Here is a 14,625-nt window from a genome sequence, read left to right as displayed (position 1 = left end):
GCAGAGGCCCGGGGGGGGGCAGGGCCCAGCGGCAGAGGAGGGGGGAGAGGGCCCTGCTGGCGGGGGGGGGGGGGACAGGGCCCTGCGGGCAGAGGTGGGGGGGACAGGGCCCTGCAGGCAGAGGCGGGGGGGTGGGGACAGGGCCCTGCTGGCGGGGGGGGGGACAGGGCCCTGCGGGCAGAGGCGGGGGGGGACAGGGTCCTGTGGGCAGAGGCGGGGGGGACAGGGTCCTGTGGGCAGAGGCGGGGGGGGACAGGGCCCTGTGGGCGGGGGGGGGACAGGGCCCTGCGGGCAGAGGCCGGGGGGGGGGACAGGGTCCTGCGGGCAGAGGAGGGGGGACAGGGCCCTGTGGGCAGGGGGGGGACAGGGTCCTGTGGGCAGAGGAGGGGGGACAGGGCCCTGCAGGCAGAGGCGGGGGGGTGGGGACAGGGCCCTGCGGGCAGAGGCGGGGGGACAGGGCCCTGGCCCTGGGTCATGGGCAGAGCGGGCCCCACGCTGGCCCTGGGCAGCCCACTCGCAGCGACCCCTCCCGCAGGCCAGCAGCGGGGCCCTGTCCTCCGGCTCTGCCCCACCCAGGCTCGTGGAGGGGAGGCTGTCACAGGGTGCCGGGCGCCGGCAGGCTCGCCAGGCCTGGGGTGTGTGTGCACCAGGGCTCTGCAGCCTTGGCCGTGGCCGCCAGTGTTGCGGAGCCCGAGCTCCCCGCCGCGAGCGCCCTGCGGCCGCCGAGCCCGGGGGCCTGGGCCCCGTCTCTGACATGCGGGGGCCGTGTGGCCTGCGCCCACCGCTCCTCCGCCGGGCCGTGTCCTGCCCTTCTTCCTGGAGGCCTGCCCCACCCGGGTGAGGGTCTGAACCCAGCGCCTCTGCTCTGGCGGACCTGGGCTTCAGGTCCTGCTCCCTGACCGACCACAGCCGCCCGCGGTGGCCCAGGAGCCTGGACGCACCTGCTGGGCCGCAGAGCGGCAGGGCATCCCGGCTCAGGCCGTGGGCCAGGCCTGGCTCAGGGTGGGCATTCTGGGAGCTCCCTCTGCCCTGTGCCCGTGCCCCCTCCCCGCCTGGTAGAGGGCTGGGTGGGCCGGGCCCCGCAGGACTCGCCCCTGTGCAGGGGGAGCCGCGGGTGAGGGGACCACCTTGGCAAAGCCTCATTTGCATGCAGGGGCCACCGAGGCGCGAGCCGGCGCCACCGCCGCCGAGCGGATTCTCTGTTCTCGTCTCCCTCTCAAGGTCAGAGCCCGAGCGGGGACAGGAACAAAGGCGGCTCGTCCCCCATTCAACCTCCCCGCGCCCGCCGCTGGCCGCTCCCAGACACGGGGCCCCGGGCAGGGCGGCTCCGAGGCCTGGCCGCGGGCGAGGCTGCTCTGGGGACCCCTGCCCAGCCAGTGGGCGCTGGGGGAACCCGGGAGGCCCTGCCCACTCCGAGGTTGGAGTTGGGAGCTGCCCGTTCCAAGGCTGGAGGCGGCCGGCCAGGGGTCAGTGGGGCAAGGGGGCCGGTGCAGAGTAAGGGGTCAAGGGCAGGAGTCAGGCTAGCTCTGGGGACGGGGCCATTTAGGGTCAGGCATCACGCAGGACTGGCGGTCAGCACACCAGGACGCCCCCCGGGCTCGAGCGTCCAGGACTGGGGAGGGTCTGCTCCACCCGAGGCCCAGCCCCCGCCCCCAGCCCGCGTCCAGCACCCGCTGTCCGCCTTGGGCCGCGGCCCACAGGGCAGAGGTGGCCTTGGAAGTCTGTGTCGCCCTGGAGGAGGCTAAAAATACCCAGGGAGAAATTCCTTGCTACAGAAAAAATGGCACCAAACCCACACCGGATCCGGGAGCCCGGCCCAGCCACACGGGCAGCGGGCCTCACGCGGTCACGGGTGCTGGGGGAGGCTCAGAGCAGGGCCAAGGGGGGCCCGACCCCTCGCGCCGTCCCCCACCTGCGGCCGGGACAGGTGCGCCCCAGATCCGGACACGGCACCGCGCTGCCCGCGGGTACTGAGGACAGAGGTGGCACCGTTCTCTGTGAGGACCCCCGACGCCCAGCCCGGGACCCTGCCGGCCACCGCACGCCTGCTGCTGCCCGCTCGCCTCTCCGCCCCCCACCCTCCTCTGTGCTCCGGCTGCCCCGGCTCTGGGCCCTGGGACGAGGTCCGTCTGCCCGCGGTGGCCTCCACGCCCGCGCTGGTGGGGTGCCCGAGGTTTGACTTCGTGTGACTTCGATGTCCATGTAGACGGCCACCCACGGCGTGTGTGTGCGGCCAGTGCAGGTGCCGCTGGGAGCCACGCGTGCCCAGGGCGCGGATGCCGCAGGGGAGGGGGGCTCCCAGGGCGGGGTCAGAGTGGGGGTCACGTCGAGACCCCAGCCCGGGAGGGTGCTGTGGGCGGCGGGGCCGGCCGCCCCCACTTCCCCGACCCGAGGCTGAGGCTCACGGCCCGAGCCGCCCACGCAGTGCGGGTGTTCAGCGTGGGAGCGCTCTCCTGTGTCGGCGTGCGCACACTTGACCGCACGCATGCACACACGCGACCACACACATGAGCGCGCGCGCACACGCGTGCACACACGCACAGCCATGAACTCACACACGCACGCCGGCCGGGACCAGCGCCGCCTCTCCTCTCCCCTCCTCTCCCCGCGCCTCCCCTCTGCTGTCAGCCGCGTGCGCCCCGCTAATCGTGCATTAACCTTGGCAGGGGCCGCCAATTACCGCCCGGGCGCCGGGCCGGGACTGGGGAGTGGGCGGAGCCCCCCGCCCGCCCGAGGCGCGCGCGCTGCTCGGCTCCGGATGGCGGCGCGCGGGTCTCTGCTGACCTCATTAGAGTAATTAATGTGCCTTTTGAAGCCCGGGAAAGCGCTCGGAGCGGTGGGGAGGGGCGCGGATCACAGGGTGGGGGCCAGGGAGGGCGCCTTCCCGCCCGCTAAAAGCGCGTCCCAGGGCTCAGACGCCGGGACACACGGAGCGGAGCCAGGAGGCCAGCTGGGACGGGACCCACAGCGCCGCAGCCGGAGCCCGGGGTGGGGGTGGGGGCCGGGACCAGACCCCTCCCTCCCCCAGGCACTGCCCCTCAGCGCAGGAGCCCACGGAAGAACAGGCCGAGGCCCAGCAGTCAGGGCGGACTTCCTGGAGGTGGCCGCTGAGCCTGGGGCAGGGAGGGAGCCTGCCTGAGGAAGGGGGTGGGGACACGGCAGTGGGCAGGGGCGCGGGTCTTGGGTGGGTGGGAGGTCGGGTCTGTCCCGCGGGAGATGTGAGAGCGGACCGACCCCAGGGGACCCACTTCCCGACGTGGGCCGGCGGAGGAGGGGGCCGGTTGCGGCATGGCACAAGGCTGCCACCTGGTGGTGGCTCCCCATTACGACGCGGGGCCCGGCGCACGGGGGACAGCAGGTGCAGGGGGGTGGCGGCAGGGAGCCGACCGGGGGGTCCGGCCCCCAGGGGACCCGCGATGGCGCGGCAGCCCGGAGTAGGGGCTGTCCTGACCTAACCCTCGGGCAGCTGAGCCGGCGCGTGGGTGCAGGGTCACCACGGGGCTGGACACCAGCTGCAGAGCCACTGCGTGTTTATTGTCCCTCAGTCCACCCGCCCAGCGGGCCTCGGCCGTCGGCTGCCGGGTCAGCGCAGAGCCCCGCGGCGTCCGCACAGGCCGCAGCCGTGTCCGAGGGTGTGCGTGGGGCAGAGGTGGCCCCACCGGACGTGGGTCCCGACGGGAGATCTGAGAGTGGACGCTCCGTGCGGCCAGCGCCACGCCAGCAGGGGTGCAGGTGGGGCCAGCGCTGGCCGGACGCTGTCTCTCGTGCTCCGCCCACGGCCGCGCCTCGCATCTGGAAGGTGGTGGGGAGTGGGTGCGAGGCAGAGAGGGGGCCCCGCCCGCCACTCCCCGCCCAGCCTGGGGCAGGGGTGTTCCCGGGGGGCCCCGCGGCCACACCCTCGCCCCGTCCATCCTCTCCCCCAGCCCGAGAGGCCCCGCGGCTTCCCCCATCACAGCCCGACAGCTCCCCGCGCGCTCCCGGCCCCAGAGAGAGCAGAGCCCCGCACCATCGGGGGCTCCTCGTGTCCAGCACGGTCTCCTCATCGCTGTCCAGCGAGGCCACCTCGGGGGAGTCCTCGGTGTCGGCCAGGAGCCCGTACCTCCTCCGCTGCTGTGGCTTCTTCAGCCTGCACGGGGTCCGGACTCGCTGAGTGGCAGGCCCAGCCCGCCCCCAGGGCCCGGTCACGCGGCATGACCGGCGTCCAAGGCAGACGTCCAAGCCGCCCACCCCCGCACCAAGACCCCACCGCACGGGGCCCAGGTTGTCGACTGGTGGAAAGCAGCCGTGGGGCGGGCCAGGCCCAGCCCTGACCTCAGCCCCAACACCCGACCCCAGCCCCTGACCCCAACCTCTGACCCCAGCCCCTAGCCCCAACCTCTGACCCCAGCCCCTAGCCCCAACCTCTGACCCCAGCCCCCAGCCCCGACCCCAGCCCCCAACCTCTGACCCCAGCCCCTAGCCCCAACCTCTGACCCCAGCCCCCAGCCCCGACCCCAGCCCCCAACCTCTGACCCCAGCCCCTAGCCACAACGCCCGACCCCAGCCCCTGACCCCAACCCCCGACCCCAGCCCCAACCTGACCCCAGCCCCTAGCCCCAACCCCTGACCCCAGCCCTGACCCCAGCCCCAACCCCCGACCCCAGCCCCCGACTCCAGCCCCAGCCCTGACCTCAGCCCCAACGCCCGACCCCAGCCCCTGACCCCAACCTCTGACCCCAGCCCCAACCCCTGACCCCAACCTCTGACCCCAGCCCCTAGCCCCAACCTCTGACCCCAGCCCCCAGCCCCGACCCCAGCCCCCAACCTCTGACCCCAGCCCCTAGCCCCCACGCCCAACCCCAGCCCCTGACCCCAACCCCCGACCCCAGCCCCAACCTGACCCCAGCCCCTAGCCCCAACCCCTGACCCCAGCCCTGACCCCAGCCCCAACCCCCGACCCCAGCCCTGACCCCAGCCCCAACGCCCGACCCCAGCCCCAACCCCTGACTCCAGCCCCAACCTCTGACCCCAGCCCCTAACCCCGACCCCAGCCCCCAACCTCTGACCCCAGCCCCTAACCCCGACCCCAGCCCCAACCTGACCCCAGCCCCCAACCTCTGACCCCAGCCCCAACCCCCAACCCCAACCTCTGACCCAAGCCCCAACCCCCGACCCCAGCCCCAACTTCTTACCCCAGCCCCGACCCCAGCTCCAACTCCCGTCTCCAGCCCCAACCCCCGACCCCAGCTCCAACCCCCGTCTCCAGCCCCCAGCCCTGACCCCACGGCGCCGCCTTTTGCAGGTGCAGCCAGGGGCGGCTGCCCGCGATGCCGGCCCCGGGGCAGGCACCCAGGGGAGACAGGGGTCGAGGCGCCGCGCCCTTTGCAAGCAAAGCGACTTCTCCGCTCTCCGGGAGGGAACGGCGCGGGGTGCGGCGGGCGCAGTCCCAGCAGGGACGCGAGGGCGGGAGGGGGCGATGGCCGGGACAGGGCTTCGCACTCCCCGGCCTCGGCGGCTCCCGCGCTGCAAGGCTGCAGGCCACGCCCACCCGGGGCGGAGCCCGCTGCCAATCAGGTGACGAGGGGGCGCGCGCGTATCGGCCGTAGCAGGCGTGCCTGCAGGCCACGCCCACCGGGGGGCGGAGCCCGCTGCCTATCAGGTGACGAGGGGGGCGCGCGCGTATCGGCCGTAGCAGGCGTGCCTGCAGGCCACGCCCACCGGGGGGCGGAGCCCGCTGCCTATCAGGTGACGAGGGGGCGCGCGCGCATTGGCCGCAGCGGGGCGGCGGCGTGCGCCTGACGCACCTGATAGCCCGGATGAGGAAGTAGAGCGCGGCCAGGCCGCCGAGGCCCATGACCACGTAGAAGGAGCGCTGCAGCGCGGAGCCCGGCGCGCCCGCCGGCCACGCGCGCGTGCTGTTGTGCGGAGCGTCCGGCTGGCTCCCGTTCGTCACGGCGGGCGGAGGCGACAGCCTGGCTTGCGCAGAGCGCGGGGGCGAGGGCGTGGCCGCCGCGGCCCCGAGTAGGAGCGCTGGCAGCAGCAGCGGCAGCGGCAGCCGCACGCGCGGTCCCATGGCCCGGCGGAAGCGGCCGCGCGGCCCCGCCGCTGTCACTCAGGCGCGCGGGGGCGGCGCCAGCCAATGGCCGCCGGGGGCGGGGCCCAGCCCGGAAGCGCCGTCGGAGGCGGGGCCCGGAGTGGGCGGGGCCCGCGTGGACGCCCACAGAGCCGCGGGCGGGGCCGGCCCCCCCCCCCCCCGCGTCTGGGCCTGGCCTTTCGCCCCCGCTGCCGGCCACGTGCCCCCGCCCCGTGATGGCAGGCCCGACCCCGCCGCCCCAGCCCCCAGGGCACAGGGGTCTCGGGAGGGGGTGCGGGCAGCCTGGACCGGATCAAGGACACCCAGGGCCTGGGCCCGGCCGGCCACTGCACTGACCGACTGCTGCTGGCCGCGGGCTTTGGGACCAGCGGAGGGTCCGGCAGCCAGGCCTCTGCCCTCCTTGGGCTGGGAGGCAGTCGGCCCGTGGCGAGTTCGAGTCCCGGCCTGTGCAGCCCCGCTGCGACCCTGGCCACCACCGCTGGGCAGCGAGGGCCGACGGTCGCCTGCTGCCGCCCCCCTTCAGCGGAGGTCAGGGGCTTCTCCCTGCCCGGGCTCCTGCCCCCCCATCCGGCCGCACCCCCAAGCAGACTCGGCTTCCTGGGTGCACACGAGCGCCTTTATTCAAATCCGACTCCACGGGCGCCAGGGGCGCTGGGGGCCCCGCGCGGAGCCTGCAGGGGAAGCCGCTCCTGCAACAGAGGGAGAGACCGTGAGGCCGGCGCGGGAGGCCCCCCGCCCCCCGCCCAGCCCCGGGAGGCCTCCCCCTGCCCCCGTCGCCCACCTGGAAGCACCCGGCGGCTCCAGCCTGGGGTCAGGCGCCTGTGTCTCGGCTCCAGATCGGGTCCCGGTGGGCCAGCGGCTCGTGGGGTCCTGGAAACTGCTCACCGTGCCCGCGCCCCGCGCCCCGGCGGGGTCCCCTTCAACCTGCCAAGCACAGGACCGTGACCCCCGGCCCCGGAGCGCCCCGCCCACACGGCCCACGCTCCCAGGGGTCTCCAGGCTGTCGGGGGCCGCCTGGGCCGGGCCTGGGAGGGCGTGGCCAGGGCCAGCACCGCCCACTGGGCCGGGGCTGCTGAGACTGGTGTGGTGTCCACCGGCCTGAGAGCTCGGCTCGGCCTGTCAGACTGTCCTCCAACAAGGACCCGGGGGCCAGGTTCGGGTCTCCAAGCTCTTCCGGGTCACTGCAGGCGGGGGGGGGGGGGGCGACAGCCGGGCCAGACTCCACGCCGGCTTCATTTAAAACATTTGAAAAAAGGAAAAAAGGAAAAGGCGGAAACCAGCCGCAGGAAGCCCCTGGGGTGCTGCCTCAGGGGGCTCGAGGGGGCGCCGGCAGCGGTTACCTCGAGCTACAGGGCCGCGTCCACGGGGGCCAGCCAGGGCGCGGCGGTGCCGGGCGCAGCGCTCCGTCCTCCAGGCCGCGGCGTCCGTGGGCCTCAAGGGACGGCCGAGCCCCTGCGGCGCCCAGGTCGCCACTCCGCCGCCCTGCTCCGCCCCGCCCCGCCCCGGGCACCGCGCTGGGCGCTGGGCGCTGGGCGCTGGCCCCCCGAGCTGCCCAGGCCCTGGCCCTCCTCGCTCCGGCCGCGCGCGCGCCCCGCGAGTGTGCGCAATCAACGGGAGCGTGGGGAAGGTGTCACACGGGCTTTAATCGGCTTCGTGAGCCAGGGGAACCGCGTACAGCCGCACGGCCGCCGCGGCACAGTCTTCAGAGCCCCACGGGGGCCGCCCCGCGTGGCATCCACCACGCCACACTCCACGGGGCTGGGAAAGCCGCAGCCGGCCGCCCTGAGTGGACGCCGCGTTCCAAAGGAGCAGAGAGCCGTACAAAACCCCAAAAACAAAAACCAAAAAGCAAAACTCGAGGAAGTGAGACCCGAACACCCACGCCACCCCGGCTGTTTCCGGAGGAAAAACACCGGCCAGGGCCCAGGGCGGCCAGCAGAGCCGCGACCCCGCACAGCCGGTCCCGGGCCAGCGGAGCCGCGGCCGCCGCGGTGCGCACGGGAGGGGCGTGCGCCACACGGGACGGCCGGGCGGGGCTCCGCAATCCTCAGGAGCCGCGGGCGGGACGTCTCGAGCAGGACTTTACTCGTGGGCAGCTGAGGACAACAAGCAGGCAGTGTGAAGGCCCCACGCGGCAGCCGCAGCGGCCACGCCCACCCCCGGCCGGTGCGCCCCGCAGACACCGCGGGCAGCTCCCTCTCGGGCCGCGGCGCTGGGCTCTGGGTGCCCTGGCTGCCGAGGCCCAGAGGACGGCGTGGTGACCGTGCCCGAGGCCTCGGCGCAGCCGCCGGCAGGCCCCGAGCCCGGCCGCAGCCCCGCGGCCCCGCGCGGCACCCACCGTAGCTGTCGTAGCCGTCTCTGTAGGAGCCGCCCGAGCTCCGGTCCCCATAGCCGCCGCCCTGGCTCCGGCTGCAGAAGGACACGGCGGTCAGGCGCCGGCCAGGCCGCGCCCCCGGCCCCGGCCCCGGCCCCGCCCCCGCCCGCTCACCTGCCGTAGTAGTCCCTCGAGCCTCCGTAGCCCCCGCTCCGGGACTCGAACCGGCTGCCCCCGTAGCCGCGGTCCCCGCCTCCTGCACACACACAGGCCGCCCGTGAGCCCGGCGCCCGCAGGCCCGGCCCGCGTCCAGCCGCCGCCCCGCCCGCACTCACCTCTGGACGGCCCGCGGCCGCGGCCCCCGCGGAAGAAGCCCCGGCCCCCGGCGGGGCCTCCTCGGTACCCTCGGGAGCGGCCGTCCGCCGCCTTGCCGGCCTGGTCCACGCGGATCTGCCGCCCGTCCACGGACTGGGGACGGAGGCCGCAGGGTCAGCGCGCAGGGCCAGCCCGCGGGCCGCCCGCCGCCGCCGCCCGCGCCGCACCTTGCCGTTCATGGCCATCATGGCGTCCTTGGCGTCGTCGACGTTCTCGAAGGTAACGAAGCCGAAGCCCCGCGAGCGCTGCGTCTCCCGGTCTTTCACGACCACCACTGCGCGCGTGCGAGAGGCCGGCGGTCAGCGCCCCCGGCCAGCGCCCCCGCGGTCAGTGCCCCCCGGCCAGTGCCCCCGGCCAGCGCCCCCCGGCCATCGCCCCCTGGACAGTGCCCCCGGCCATCGCCCCTGCTGTCAGCGTCCCCCCGCCATCGCCCCCGCTGTCAGCGCCCCCCCCGGCCATCGCCCCCGCGGTCAGCGTCCCCCCGCCATCGCCCCCGCTGTCAGCGCCCCCCCCGGCCGGCGCCCCGCTGTCAGCGTCCCCCGGCCATCGTCCCCCGGCCATCGCCCCCTGGCCATCGCCCCCCGGCCATCGCCCCCGCGGTCAGCGCCCCCCCCCCGGCCAGCGCCCCCCGGCCGGCGCCCCCCGCCTCACCTTCCGCGATCTGCCCGTACTTGGAGAACACCTGCTCCAGCGACCGCTCGTTCGTGTCGAAGCTCAGGCCGCCCACGAACAGCTTGCCCTCGTCCGACGCCATGGCGGCCTGCGCGGACAGCGGGAGCCCTCAGGGGCCGACCCCCGCCCGCCCCGGCCGCGCCCACCACAGCCCCCAGCCAACGGGGGTCACCGGGCCCACAGCGGACAGCGGCCGCGCACGCCCCCCGCCGCCGCGCATGCGCCCCACGCGCGGGCTGCGCCGTCCATCCGGGCACCGGGCGCTCCCGCCATTTCGCCGGGCGCAGCCTCCACCTCGCGGCCGCCATTTTGCGGCCGGGGTCGCGGGCCTGCTGGGGGGGGGACGCCCTGCGACCACCGCCCGGCCCCGTCACCCCCGACGCCCCTGGCCGCCGGCCCGGGCGGGCTCTACCCGGGACCGCCCCGGCCCCGCCCCCTCCAGGGGGCGTGTCCGCGCTGCCCCGCCTCGGGCTCCTCCCAGCAGCGCCGCCAGGACCCTCACCACCGAGCCGGGCAAGTCCCTGACGCACACGGAAAACCGGAACGCGGCAACGACGCGAGCCTCCTAACGTGCGAGTGAAGGGGGGCGCCCGCGAGCCCGGACCTATATACTCCGCTGCCAGGCCCCGCCCCCTGATGCCGCCCCCTGCGCTGCGCGGGCCAATCCGAGACCGCAGAGGGGGTGGCCATGCCGCATATTCATGAGCTGGGGGCTGGGCCTACCGCGGCTCCGCCTCCTGCCGCGCGCTGGCGCCGCGCGCGCCGATTGGTCGCCACGTTTCCCAGTCCGCAGTCCTCCGCCCACGTGCGCGGAGGCGTGGCCGGCGCGCGGCGGGGCGGGGCTGACCCACTTCCGCGACCCCGCCCCCTGGCCTGCGGCGGCGAACAAAGAGGCCTCCCGGGACTGGCTCCGGAGACCTTTGACCTCTCGGGGACGCTCGCAGGCCGCTGAAGCCCCAACCCTGCAGTGTTCCACCGATGCAGCCCACGCACGCCCCCTGCAGCTGACCGCCGAACGACAGACACCCCGAGGGACCCCAGAGCCCCCCGAACCCCACCAGCTCGGACACAGTCCCACGCAGCCACATTCCGTATTTGGCAGCCACACAGTTCTCCCTGCTACCCTACACTTTGGCATCCCCGACTTCAACCTGCGCCTACGCCTACCTCCCACCCAAACTGGCTCCGCCCTCGCCAGGTGTGTCACTCACCTGGCCGGATGCGGCAGGGGACACCCACAGCCCACCCGCGGCGCGGCCAGCTGCCCCGGGGCCCACCTCGCGCGCTCAGGCTGCACCCCTGGCCACGGAAGACCCTGAGCGCGCGAGCGCTCACATCGCTCATCCTGGGAACAGACTCGCTCCCACCCTGCAGCGGGTCGAGCCGACCCAGCAAGGGACGTGGGCGGCCAGGTGGCCGGCAGGGACCCTTCCCCAGGGAGCAGCTGCCTGAGTCATCGCCGCCCCCCCCCCCAACTCCGTCAGCAGCAGCTGCTGCGTCAGCCACTCACGCAGGGCGATTATTAAACGGAGCAGCTTTCCCGCACCGCCCACCCCTGGAGCCCTGGACCCAGGTGGACACGCCCAGCCCAGGAGCCACCAGGCCGCTTCCCGTCTGCTCCCGCAGCAGGGTCAGGGCAGGGGGCCGCCTGCCCCAGAGAGGCCCCCGCGGGGGTGGGTGGTGGGCGCGGGGGTCCCGCCCCGCGAGCCGGCTTAATGGTTCGCGAAGGGCCCTGCGTTCATTCATGGATTTAGCCTGCACGCCTGGTCTTTTACTACGAGCCGGCTCCTGGTCCTGGGCTGCACGGAGCCGCCCCGCGTCCCCGCAGACCCCTGCCCTCCGTGCACCGCCCCTGGCGCGGTGTGCACCTGCGCTCGCGGTGCGCGGGAGGCGATCTCGGGGGAGCCCCTGCAGTCCTAGGGACCCCCGCCCGGAGCGCGCCGTCGGGCGCGGACACGAGAGGGCGCTGCGGGCCCGCACTGGAGCCCCGGCCCCGGCCTTTCTGAAGTCCGGCCCGCAGGCTCCGGGCACCCTCCTCTCAGCCCAGCGTGGGACGGGCGGGAAGGGGAGTGGGTCCTTCTGCCGCCCCCAGCCCCCCGGCGTCCGGTGAGCGAGGACACTGCCCACGTCGCGGCTCCGAGTGCCCCCTCGCTGCCACAGTGCGCCCCGCGCCTTCGCTCCAGCGATGGCGGAGGAGGGGGCTCAAAATAGCCGGGCCGGGCGGGGGCGAGGCTGCTATTCCGGGCCCGCCGCGCCGGGCGCAGCAGTTTCTGGTCTCCGCGCTGCGCCGTCTGCCCTAGGCCCCGTCGGCTCATTCACAAATCCGCCCCCCGCCCCGGGCGGCCCACCTCCAGGACCAACCCCTCCCCCCGCAGCGCTGTCGCCAAGGAGACGGGGGCGGGAACGCTCGCTCCCGCGCCCCCACTCCGCCCTCCCCGCGGGGCCGGGTCTGCCGGACGCCGGGCCCTCCCCCGACCCCGGCTAATGACCGGGCGGGAGGCGGTAATGAGCGTCTGGGCCCAGGACAGGCGTGGCCGAGGATAAAAGGCGCGTGGGGGGTGGGGCCCCGGGGCTGCGTAATTACCGCCCCCTCCCGGCCAGGCGGGGTCTGGACCGTGCACCTGGCGGCCGCCCGGCGGGGGCGCCGAAGTGGCACAGCCCTGGCCGGGGCTCCAGCATGCCCAGCTGGCCCAAGCCCGCGGGGCCCAGAGCCAGGGTGGGGGATGCGGAGCCGGCGCGTGCGTGGTGCCAGGTGTGGCTCACATGACTGGACACACAGTGCCTGTGTGGCCCTGAGAGCCGGCCTGGACGCGTCGCTGTGCAGGCGACGTCGGAGCGGAGCGTGTCCATTCCGGGCAGCCCTGCACGAGGACCCAGGGGGCTCGGGTGCGGATGCAGATGTGGCAGGCGGCGGGGGAGAGGAGGCCGGTGTGCGTGCGTGCGTGCGTGACCAGGGTGGGCCGCGTCTGGTGGCGTGACTCATGTCCCTGGGGTGGGCACGCCGGGCCTCCCGAGGCTAGGGAGCCTGGGGGAGGAGGAGCTGAACCCGCCCCTCCCCGTGCGTGCGCGCGTGCGTGCGCACCAGCAGTCAGCCAGTGGGGTCCAGGTTCCCCCCGGGGGTTCCTGTTCGGGGAGGGGGTTGGGGTCTCTGTTCAGGCGGGGTGGGGGGACACCCAGCTGGGTTCCAAGCTCCCAGTGACTCAGCCCCTCCCCGCAGGCCTGAGTCACGGCCCAAGAATGTGGAGGCCCCATCTGCTGGGGCGCAGCCCGGGCCACTGCAGTAGCTCAGAGGGGAAGCCCGGGCACACGTGCACACCCACGGCCGCCGCAGCAGCCTGGCTGGACACAGACGCACTGTGCCCGGCCCTGGGCACATGCTTGTCCTGCCAGGACTCCACACAGGCAGGCGCTGGCACACGCACGGGCACGCACTGGTGCACATGGCGCCCACGAGGACCCCGAAGCTGGCCGAGTGGCTCCCCGTGCTGGGGCTGGGAGAGGGACAGGCTAGGCGGCCCCAGGTGCCAGGGCCCCTGTGAGAGTGAGGGGCCCCCGGCGTCCTCTGCCCAGGGCTGGGGGTGTTTCCCGGGCAGCACGGTCGGGGGGGACACGAGAGGAGGGGCTGGGGACCGGCTGAGACACCCGGGGGACCCCAGACAGCTGCTCAGGGCCCTGCAGGGCCAGCGACTGTCAGGAGGCACACAGGTAGCCCCATCCAGGCAGGGGCACACAGCAGAGCCTCCTGGGATTGGTAGCGCTGGGCAGGCCTGTGTCTTCCCTGTGGGCCTCTCCTTTGGTGATGTGACCGTTGGCACAGACTGGCCCTGGCCTCATCTGTATTTGCAGCCTCAACAAAACGGCTCTGGCCCGTGAACCCTGCAGCCCCCCCAAACCTGTCCCCAGCCCAGGGCAGCCAGGGGGACCGGGACGGCGGCGAGTGCCAGCAGGTCCTGGGTGTGGGGAGCGTGGGACGAGCTGCAGCCAGCTGTCTCCCACTGCCCGCAGGGGGCCCGCCTCCCACCCCCCACCCATGGGGGCCGCCTCGCCCACATTCCAAAGCCGCTGGGGTGCCCTCCGGCCCCTCAGGGCCTGCTCACCGACCTCTGACCCCAGCCCGAGCCCATTCCCTCCCTCGCCTGCACCGGGGCAGCAGCTGGCTCCAGGGAGGGGCTGCCAGGCCGGGGGAGGAGGCTGGAATGCGGGCTGGGGGTGAGGGAGGGGGCGGAAGTGGGGAGAGGGGCGGGGAGGACGCTGGGAATGGACAAAAATAGAAGAGGTGGAGGCAGGAATAGAGGCAGGAAGAGAAGGAACGAAGGAGAGAGACAGGAAGGGGGAGCCAGACGGAGGGCGGAGGCCGCGGCCAGCTGCCCAGCCGGGAGCCCCGCTAAGCAGTGGCTCACCTGTCCTGGTGACCCCCGAAGGCCACAGCTCTGTACCTCCCTGGGCTGGGCGGCCCGTGGGTGGGGCTGGGCGGGGCCCCAACGCCCTTGGCCACGGGGTGGTGGCGTCCCCGGCCTGCAGCTCCGGAACGCCCATTCCCATGGCGCCTGGACGAGAGGGTGGGGTGGCACCGGGCCCGTGGGGGCGGCTGTGCCCCGGGCACCCGCTCAGCCCCATCTGCATGGCTGCTGGCCCGGGGCCTGGCTCTCCCCCTGCTGCCCGGCCGTCTGAGGCCACCTGCCGGCCCCAGCTCCCCAAGTGCCCCTTTGGCCGCCCCCAGGGGGCTCCGCCTGAGACAGTGACCCCCAGCGACCTCTGCCCGCCCACGGCTGCTCATTACCGGGAGGCACGGCCCACCTGTGAGGTCACCCCCGCGGCCAGGGCTCCCCCCTGCCTGAGCAGCCACGCCGGTCACGCGGCCGGCCTCTTCCCAGGTCTCCCATCGGCTGTCTTCCTGGACAGCCAGGGACTAGCCCTGGATGGCTCACATCCTGCCCACCGGGAAGGGCACACCCACCCTGCTCGCTCCGGCGGCTCCGTGGGCAGAGGGCCGGGGCAGGCTGGTCAGCAGTGTGGCACTCGAGGCCCGCCCGGCCCCTGCGACCACCTCCCTGGGAGCCGGACGCGGCCGCAGGGCACGACGCCCGCCTCCACTCCACCTCCTGCCCCCACCAGGGTCCTGTCCAGCCGCCTCTTGGGCGTCAGGGCCTCTGACCGCGGGGTCAGCTGGACGGCCCCGTGCCCGTGCACG

At 74.7% G+C, this 14,625-nt stretch overlaps 2 protein-coding genes across 7 annotated transcripts; both read right to left on the bottom strand.

Annotated features, from left to right (window-relative positions):
• Window positions 1–3,513: 3,513 nt before the first annotated feature.
• FAM174C (family with sequence similarity 174 member C) lies at window positions 3,514–6,185 on the bottom strand. The gene is made up of 3 exons (XM_051840304.2): window positions 5,784–6,185; window positions 4,007–4,126; window positions 3,514–3,792 (listed from the first exon to the last, which is right to left on the bottom strand). Coding segments are annotated over exons 1-3 (390 nt in total). The 5' UTR covers window positions 6,053–6,185; the 3' UTR covers window positions 3,514–3,791.
• Window positions 6,186–6,675: 490 nt separating this feature from the next.
• CIRBP (cold inducible RNA binding protein) lies at window positions 6,676–13,857 on the bottom strand. 6 transcript variants are annotated; one of them, XM_051840299.2, is made up of 9 exons: window positions 9,937–10,087; window positions 9,414–9,522; window positions 8,930–9,036; window positions 8,723–8,855; window positions 8,562–8,643; window positions 8,412–8,482; window positions 7,414–8,169; window positions 6,855–6,997; window positions 6,676–6,762 (listed from the first exon to the last, which is right to left on the bottom strand). In XM_051840299.2, exons 2-7 carry the CDS (start codon window positions 9,514–9,516, stop codon window positions 8,156–8,158), a joined length of 510 nt encoding a protein of 169 aa, XP_051696259.1. In that variant the 5' UTR covers window positions 9,517–9,522; window positions 9,937–10,087; the 3' UTR covers window positions 6,676–6,762; window positions 6,855–6,997; window positions 7,414–8,155. The 6 variants fall into 6 exon arrangements, with proteins under 6 accessions (XP_051696259.1, XP_051696261.1, XP_069914571.1 ...); XM_051840301.2 differs by lacking the exon at window positions 9,937–10,087 and adding an exon at window positions 13,835–13,857 and having other exon boundaries at window positions 6,855–8,169; XM_070058470.1 differs by lacking the exon at window positions 7,414–8,169 and having other exon boundaries at window positions 9,965–10,117.
• Between the last annotated feature and the right edge of the window lie 768 nt (window positions 13,858–14,625).

This window comes from Oryctolagus cuniculus, chromosome 16 (genome assembly GCF_964237555.1).
Source record: "Oryctolagus cuniculus chromosome 16, mOryCun1.1, whole genome shotgun sequence".
NCBI classification, from domain to species: domain Eukaryota; kingdom Metazoa; phylum Chordata; class Mammalia; order Lagomorpha; family Leporidae; genus Oryctolagus; species Oryctolagus cuniculus.
This window is presented reverse-complemented; position numbering and strand designations above follow the sequence as displayed.